At 37.6% G+C, this 9,542-nt stretch overlaps 1 protein-coding gene across 1 annotated transcript in view; it reads right to left on the bottom strand.

The window, feature by feature from the left end:
- LOC148949040 (filamin-A-like) overlaps positions 1-9,134 on the bottom strand; it is a 187,607-nt gene extending 178,473 nt beyond the window's left edge. The window contains exons 1-2 of the mRNA XM_089095096.1: positions 9,075-9,134; positions 7,078-7,229 (exon numbers count right to left, since the gene is read on the bottom strand). Coding sequence (XP_088951222.1) covers positions 7,078-7,229; positions 9,075-9,134 — 212 coding nt within the window. The remainder of the gene's footprint in view (positions 1-7,077; positions 7,230-9,074) is intronic.
- Between the last annotated feature and the right edge of the window lie 408 nt (positions 9,135-9,542).

The raw sequence follows: 9,542 nt of genomic DNA on the forward strand, positions 1-9,542 counted from the left end.
TTGTTCTATTCAAGTCACAATATTTCAGCGTACAATATCTTGAAATTAACAGACGAATCGTTCTTATCTTATCTTATCGTTCAGCCAATGCAGCCTTTATCGGGCTGTGACTATGATAAAGTGTTGTATTATATTTCAATAGAACCTTTTGCACATGGGGATTAATAAATTCGCTACCGCGATCCGATTGAATTTTTCTATAGCAATCCTGTTCAAGAATACTTTCTAAGGCCTGAGCAACTTCAACACCTCTCTTTGACCGTAAAGGAATGGCATAGGCATAGCGACTAAGGACACTGATTGCCACTAGAATATATTTGTAGGGTGCATTGTGACGTCGTTGAATTGCGTTTAAAGTTAAAAGATCAGTTTGCATTATATGCAGAGGGAAAAGGGCTTTAGTTTGTCGATATTGTTTCCACGAAGCCTGCGATTCCGATGCAGTGTGTAACTCGGTTCATTCTGTAGATACTCTTTTGCTTTTTTAATTTGCTGCCGCCATCTATGTCAGAAGCAACTTTAGAAAGCGTTTTATGGGAACTTAGACTTCCCGCTTCACCAATATTTTCATTGACATGTTTCAGAACTTCAACCATTTTGAAAGCAATCACGTAGTGTAATGTCCACTCCCCTTTTGCACACTGGAGGGTGAATCAATCCGTCTTCGATTTTGACTAGCAGCCACAGGTGTTATAAAATCTTTGCTGCTGCTGCTGCTGCTAGTTTTTTCCAATTTTGAATCTTCTTCTTTTTTAAATGGTTTTGGTGTTGGCGTTGTTGGAGGACTATATTCTCTTAGTTTCTTTAGAATTTGCTTATTGCCAATAAGACTTTTGGGAAAGTTTGATGCATTTAGAAAGTTATATAGATTATTGTCAAATGATAAAAGTCCTTTACGACTCGTCACCATATCAAAAATTAAATCAACTAGATTATAACTTTTTCCCTGAATTATAATTCGTTTCCCTGCGCTGTCGACTTTAACTTGATGATCATCACCACCAGTTTCCAACATGAGATATGATAATACTCTTTTACTCTGTTCTCGATAGGTCACTGGCAATAGGTTTCCAATTGTTGTCACTATAGAATTCAATTCGTTCTCCTTTGATTGCACTGCTGCTGCAGAATCTTGAGGAGATGTTTCCTATTTAGAGGGATCTGTGACAGTAACAGCGGGTCTCTCACGATAAGTTCTATGTTTGTCCACACGTCGCAATGCATCTTGAATTAAAAGCAGTTTTTTGTCATCGGCAATATTCTCATCATTAATGAATTTGCTTAGATTGTCTTCAAAATGTTCGATGGGCGAGAGGACAAGTTCAAATGGTGTCAATTTATATGGTTTAGCCATTCTCTAGAGAAAACCGTTTACAAGTCCTGCAATTATTGGCAGTAAAAGTGTAAAGAAGCTACCGCCAGCTTGAAGGAGCCGTTTTCTTTTAAAAAATTTTCCCTTGTTTGTGCGAACCAAGGCGTGTACTATGGAACGATGCTGCTTGGTCTGCTTTCTAACACCTTGTGATAAATTCACAATGTCATCAGTTAAATTTAAAAAAAGTTCACATATTAGATTAATGAAATCATTGTCAACACCCTGTTTGAGAATAACCTTCCTTAGCGGGGGCTTTGAAGTGCCTAAGATAGAAAATAAATGCCATTGTTTTTGCAGTTTCTTCAGTGTCATGATGACAACTAAAGGCCTTTTCTATTGGTCACTGAAAGATAAACTGTAACTTATGCGTTAAAACTATTGGTAACAAAAAGCAGATTCTTGGGTGTGCTTTAATTAATATCTAACAAAATTCAACCGTGGAGTTTTCTTGTTACCTGCGTGTACGCTCACAGCAGAAATATGGGGGCGCCTGGGTATATTTGCTTATTGAGAGTTATTAGCGAGCTAGAATCACGAACAACTCGGTAGATAATATAGATGGTGCAATTCAAAGCAAGGGTTCTCATACATTTGCTCTGATGAAACAGATTGTGTAGAACTAGGGTTATGGAAATCTGTTCATGATGAGAGCGAACGGTGAACAGCTGTACCATTTCCTGTGAGAACTGTTGAATGGATTCAGCCAAATCATCAATAATCATCCACGAATTGTGTTCAATACTATTGAAAACATAAAGTCCCCGTATGAATTTTATTGGTAAGGGTGTGATAATAACTTTTATTTGATCTTTGAACTCCGGCCGAGTACCATCGCAATAATAGATTTTCTTTGGCTTTTCCAAAAATATTCTATTCCAATTTTGATTTATTTTAGATAAAATTGTTTTTTTTCCTTGACATTGATGGACCACACAGAAATAATCTGTAGGGTGTTTTAAATTGATACATACTGCTGCTACTTTTGATAACACTCAGACTACAACTAACCGTAATTCATACTGGCCCAATGAATAAGTAGTAATAATTTTCCCATAGATCTATCAAGTACGTTAACAAGAACAACAAAAACAATATTTTATGGTCATTTATTCGACATGAAAACACTATTTGTTCAACATGAACAACATAAGAAAAACACTTGTTCAACAAGAACAAAAACTCTATTTTTTCAAACATTATTGACATAAAAAAATGACACTTTTTGTTCAACAACAACAAAAGCATTTATTATCAAAACACTTTTTGTTAATCAACAACAACAACAACATTTGTACAACACTTATTGTCATAAAAAACACTATTTGTCAACCATCACTTTTTTGTACAAAGACACACACTATTTGTACAAAAGCACTTGAAAAAAAAACACTTGTTCAAACATTATTAACATAAAAAAACACTTCTGTTCAAACATGAAAAACATAAAAATGACACTTGTTCAAACATGAACAACATAAAAATAACACTTGTTCAAACATTATTAAGTAATGTTTATAAACAAAACACTTCTATTCAAATATAAAGAACAACATTTATTATAATAACACTTTTGTTCAGCAAGAACAACAAGAACAAAACTTATTGTCATAAAAACACTTTTTTTTGTACAAACACACACTATTTATACAACAACACTTTTTTTTTTTTTTTTTTTTGTACAACATGAACATCAACATGAACTTTAAAAAAAATAGCACAGTTGAACATTATGAATTTCAACTGACCATCCACCCTCCGGGGAGTCTCGGGGCCGAAGGCCGGCCGCGGTTGGGACCCCCACCCCTCGGGAGCCGTGGGGCCGGCCGCGGTCGGGACCCCCCACCCTACCGGGGGCGCTGTATACAATAGTCGTCGTCACTGCTGCTGCTGCTACAGGTTGGGTTAGGTTGGGGCAGTTAATTTATATATGGGTTAGGTTTGGGTTAGAGCATTTGATTTATGAAAAGGTTTGGTTAGGTTTGGGTTAGAGTATTTAATTTATGAAAGGGTTGGGTTAGTGGTTAGAGTCAAACTCAGGTTAATTTTTCCAAACCAAGTTGATTGCGATAGTCTATGCATTCAACCCGGTCCGAAATACGGTAGTGGCCATGGGGTAGTACACTTACACCATTCTCGGGCACAAAAACTTTGTCGGATATACATGACATTGCATTCTTTTCCACTCTTGCAGTAAAATTTCTGTACTGTAGAGAGCGAATTGCAAGCAGTTGTGCTCTCAGCACTAGGCTACTTTCTACACAGTCTCTGTAGACACTCATGTTGAAATTGCTCTTTACAAAATGTGTAGGCACCCCTTTACACGCCTGCTTTACATCCCCGTTATGAGTTTCCACGCAATAAACTTTAGGACCCGGGAACACCCCCCTGGATATCAAATCACTCCCCGTCTCTGACTTTAACATTAGTAGTTGGTTGGAGGCTTGACGTTTCACCAACTTGGGGTAGAGGGACTGATTCCAGTTGGTGAAATCCATCCACGAGCTGATGTGTTCCCCATTTTCTAAATCCCCCAATAAATCCCCGGTTTTTACTTTTAACAGCAGAGAATCTGTATCCCGATGGTAAAAATGAACCTCCCCCTCCCGGGTCCATTGTAACTTGCACACATTGTAAAGAAACGACAACACGAGCTTTTGAAAATTTAAAGTTCTGAACTACCTCCCGCTGTATTCTTGTTCAGTACCATATTTCTCTTGCTTCTGTGTAGAAGAACCGTGCCAGCCTCTATGCTCGTGAACTTTGTAAAATTGGGGTCGGCAATAATTCGTGCACACTCTTGAGGGTCAGTCACGACGTCGCAACGAGATCTGTTCCATACGCTTTCACACATTTTACCAAACGCTGAATTTAGAATGAATTTATACATTTCCTTCTCTACTTTACTGCTTGCCCGAGAGCGTTTATCAACAAAAGTGTCAATAAACGTCTTTAAGTAGAGTTTCTGACTGAATTGCAGGACCCTATGTATTTTGGTGATTTTGAAACCATTGTTCACCATCCAGTGCAAAAGCATATGATGAACAACGATATTCTTCTTAGGGTCCAGATCTGCAATCAGTTTTTGCTTAGAGGGGGTCCAGTGCATCCCCATATCCTCAACCAATGATCGATTGTAGAGGCTCAGTGAGTCCCCGGTCACTGGTCGACTGATACAGGGAAAAACAAAATCTCTGACTGAATCATGAAGCGCCAATGGAATGTGCCCGTCAATTTCAAAGAACCATCCTTGTGGCCCATTGTCCTCGACGGTGTTAATGTTGGGGAACTCACAAGGATTCTCAAGCCATTTATAGTTCCCACAAAGCAAAGAGTAGTGAGACATTTCCGAGGGGTACAATGAGTTCATGTCCAAGAACACTGCATTTGACTTTGCACCGGTGCTGTTTTTCCGCTTGGATCGGTTGTCAAGACGCGATCCCCATGAAAAACATACCCACCCCTCATTGATCTTTCTACAAAAAGGTGTTGATCCACATCAGTTATTAAGCCTATTTCCTCCCTACTAATTTTTAAAATCAAGTCCATCACAAATGTGGTGTGGAAAAATAATAGCCTATATCTAGTCCAAACTCTGAATAGATTTGGTCTGTATTCTTGCAAACAATATCTAACAGAGTTAAAACGTCACTGGCCAAGTACAGTCTACAATAATCCCACCCATTTTTACAATTCCCCTTAGACCACACCTTCTTCGCAAATTCATATTCCTCGGCTGTGCATTCACTGTTGGTGAGTGAATTATAGAAAGCGTCAATTGGAGGTAGTTTCACCTCGCTTAAGCAAGCGCCTGAACAGCAATAGTCGTATGCATATACACCTTTACAGGTCAATAGGTCATACATTTCACTGTCTGGAAAGTGCTGTTTAAGCAAAGGAAAATTATCAAAATTGTTGCTTTTCTGCACTTGAATCAATTGACTCAATGCCTTGGGAAAAAAACTAAAAGAATCTAAAAACCTGATTTTATTCCAGCATGTATGCCCATTATTTACTACCTGCCATTTCAACCCGAGAAGCACCAACTTCTCGGCCGATTTGGGAATGATGTTATAGGTAAATGAATTATTTACCCATGGACTATCTACTCCCCCTCACTCCCTGTGCATACGTGCCAGTGCCGGTAAAATAAATTTTAAATCATAATTTGAATTATGAATAAAAACTGGAACAAAATACTGCTTGCTAACATTTAAGTTACACGATTGATGTGCTGCCCCTCTAAAATTACTACCTCCCGAGGCTCTGTCCTGCCACAAGTGATTGTGGTCTCAGACTTTCCCCTTCCCCCCTCTTTTCCCTTTCCCCTTATCCCTCTCTTCAAACTCCCCTTTCAAACCCAACATATTTTTTGATTTTTAATCACGAGACGATCTTCTGCAGACAACACCATAGGGTAATGTGTATTTCTCAAACGAGAAATAGCGCCATAGAACTCTATGGCGCTATAAAAATAGAACTCTACTAATGTCTGTAATTGGGTTAAAATGGCCAATTGAATTGGGGTGACTATGTGGTGTGTACAACTACCATCCCCAGTGTTTCATTAATGCAATCGACGGACATCTTACTGGGAACACCACCCCCTTCATTTTAGTGCGAATTCCATCTTCAAAGATAGTTTCATACTGAACCACAGTAACGCCGATATTTAAATGGGCATTGGCCCTTTCAAAAATATCAATAGACCTGAGTGTTACTGGGTATTTTCCCTCTAAACAAGAAAAATCTATAATGGGACAATCGGACCCCTCCTTCTCATGTACAGCCCAGTAATCTAAATTTGTCTTGGTAGCGTCATCTGCTAGAGGCTGAAATGCTGATGAGGAAAGCGTACTTGAAACATTTTTGACCTGTTTCAAAACGGATTCACTGGACAACTTGACAACCTACTAAATCTGGATTATATTTTAAAACTATTGACCTTTCCCCACCCCCCCCCCTCTTAAAATAAAATCTTTTTTAAACTAAATGCAAATATTAACGCTTAAATTTTCAACAAAAAGAACTACAGACCCGCTCCCATTTTCGTTATAAGATGCGCTCGACATGCGTAATAATATGGCCTATCCACTCTGAAAAAATGCCCTCAAAATTCTCTAAATTTGGATAGACCAGTCGCGTCTCGATGTGTACATAATGATGGTAAACCTCTTTTTTTTCTCATTTAAATAAAACACCTTTAAAACAATAGAAACCTTAATTGAATCCTTACCTCCTCCCCACAACTGAATTTGGTTTTCTAGCAGTTCACGAATTCTATCTACATATTCATGAACAATTTCTACAGGATCAAACACAAAATTACCACCCAAAAGCCAATTAAAAGAGTCTCCAAAGGTTGCAGTGTAGACAACTATTGTATTTAAAATTGTGTTTGAGAGTTGAAACTCAGGGAATGAAGTAAATTGGATATTAGTCCCCTCCCCCTCCTCCCCCTCCTCCTCTTGTATATTATTATCACCAACCCTCCCCCACATTGTTCAATAATAGGGCTATGGGAAGCCACTTCAGTTGTTTGAAGTGGAAGTATGTTATCAGTGGGGGGAGGGTTCCAAGTTAATTCATTTGTAAGATCCTCTAAAAGCTGTAAGGTGTTTGTACTTAGCAACGGTAAGTCCCCCTGCTCAACTGCGCTATTATCAACATTAAAAAAGTCACTTAAAAAATCATCAGTATTAAACAGTATTTCGAGTGCATTAATGATACAATGTAATTCGTTGATAGTTGGCGATTCATTGTTTTGAATTGCATGAAATTCCATTGTCTGTTCAATGGGTTCAGTACTTCTTTCTTCAGTTGGTGAGGGGGTCAGAGCATATGGAACCAATGTAATCTATAAAAGAAAAATAGGTTATTTTCAAAGTGTCTAAATCATTCGTATTTTTAAAAATTAGATTATTATTTAAAAACGCGCTTAGCAGTAGCATTTAGTTCCCTACTCTATATTCCGAAAGTTCCAACTTAATACAATCTAAAAGATGACATAAAAGGTTTTGATTTTGTTCAACCAACCTCTAAAAATTTCATAATAATACTTTTTATCTGCTTTGTAAAAAAACCGGGGTCTTTACTTGGTTTGAAATGGAAAGCCTATTCCCTTTCAGGCAATCTCCTGTCAAGATACACAACTCATTCTGATAGAAAGTTGTTTTACGATATCTGTAGAGGCAAGATGAACCATTCGTTAATAAAGCAGTTTTTACTTGAGAAACAATATCGCAATAGATTTTGTTACTTACTATTGGAAATTATGACCGGAATATAGTGCCCTTTTTTTGGCTTCACTAACCTAATTCACGAGAATTTAGCAGGCGGAATGCATGCACTTGACATGATTCAATAATTAAACAGTTCAAAAGGAGAGCATTATATTTCCTTTGGGAGAAAAATTTTTTAACGGAAATTAAAATATAGAAACTTAAATTTAGATTTGCAGCTTGCATGTTGAGGGCTATAGGGAGCACATTCTGGCCTTGCATTGGTTGTGGAGGGCCCGGCAACGCTTGGTAGGGGGTGACCTCACAATCTTGTGCAGCAGTGACGTTATGAGCAGCCATCCACTTGCTCTTTAATTTTCTACAAGGCTGCATTGGAGCCTGCGTGGATGGGATTTGGGCAGGCAACACTTGTCTGGAGGGCCTCGGCCAGCGACAATACTGCAGGGGTTTCGCAGGGGTTTTATTATTACCCCTTGCTCTCTTTTCAGGTGGAGGGGCCATACATTCTTCATAATTTGTCTTAAAAAGAAGAAAAAATTTAGTATTGAAATAATTTTTCAATTTTTTACAGAAGAAAAATTAGTACCCCCTAACCATAATTTTGTCTAGAAAGCATTTATCGTAAAGAAACCCCCTCCCCCCATTTTCAGTAAAGCAAAAAGTAAAAATTTGTAAGAAATATACTAAACTCTACTTGCTATTCAATTTACACATAATAAAGCTATGTATTCTTTTTCATAGAAATCCCGGCCCCTTACTTTTCATGCGAAGAAACACTTGGTTTTCGCTTTATACTGAAGGTGTTAGAATTGAGGCTTTTCCCCTTCCCCCCTTTTTACATAATGTCCTAAAAAATATTGTTATGCCATAATTTTGGAAATAACTCGTTTCTCTACTTCCATAAAGGTTGCGTAGGCTTAGCTTAATTACCGCAATCTCTTTTTGCTTGAAACTGTTTTAATTCGATGGGAAAAACAATCCTTTTTTCATTGAAACCTTTTGGTTAAGTCGCTAACGTAAAGGATTAACAAGCAGGAAGTGTAATTGTGGGGTGTCAGCTAATTATCAGCTATTCAATTTATCATTGCAGGAATGTATTTAAGTCAAGTTAGCGGCGGCGGCTTAAATGGAGACGGTATATTAATAGCTAAGGGTTGACAGAAGTTGACTGTCACTTTTAGATAGGCTTACAGAAAGAATAAATTTATCAAAACAGAATTATTTCCAATGGAAGAATTAAAGTCGTAAACTGAGAGGGGTGTAGAGGGGGGAGGTTAGGTTTACAAGGTAAAAAAGAACGTATTTTAAGCTTTCTAGCGAGTATAAACATCATATAGTGGAGTTTGTATTGTGTGTGTTTGGGGGGGGGGGTTACCTGAATTTGAATTAACTGAAGGGGCTACTATGTAAAATGATTTTATTTGAAAATAAACTATGAAAATTTACTAAACAGAACTCACATTGTAAATCGTTGTAGCTAAGGCTTCTAGCTCATTAATAATTTCAGACGCTCTATCCATTGTGTCTTGGAACTTTCTGATTGTTTAATCACAACGCATGTCTGTTATACACTAAATCTCATGGGCTATTTGCGTTTTAATGGTAAACAATTTGTAACCGACTCTCTGATTGGCTTACAATGAGATGTAACCGACTCCCTGATTGGCTTAGAAGGAGACACGTGATCCTGTTTCCCGTTCCTGGACCAAAATATTCCCCCAAGCGATTATGTAAATCAAGTTCTCGGAAATTCACTTCCCCCTCGAGTCCTAGATCAACACATTCCCCCTAGCGATTATGTAAATCACCCCCAGTGTCATTACACTTGGACGAACAACAACAAATAAATCGACCATATATATATATATATATATATATATATATATATATATATATATATATATATATATATATATATATATATATAT

This window comes from Artemia sp. Qi Xiang Cuo, chromosome 9, assembly GCF_049724085.1.
Source record: "Artemia sp. Qi Xiang Cuo chromosome 9, ASM4972408v1, whole genome shotgun sequence".
Classification (NCBI taxonomy): domain Eukaryota; kingdom Metazoa; phylum Arthropoda; class Branchiopoda; order Anostraca; family Artemiidae; genus Artemia; species Artemia sp. Qi Xiang Cuo.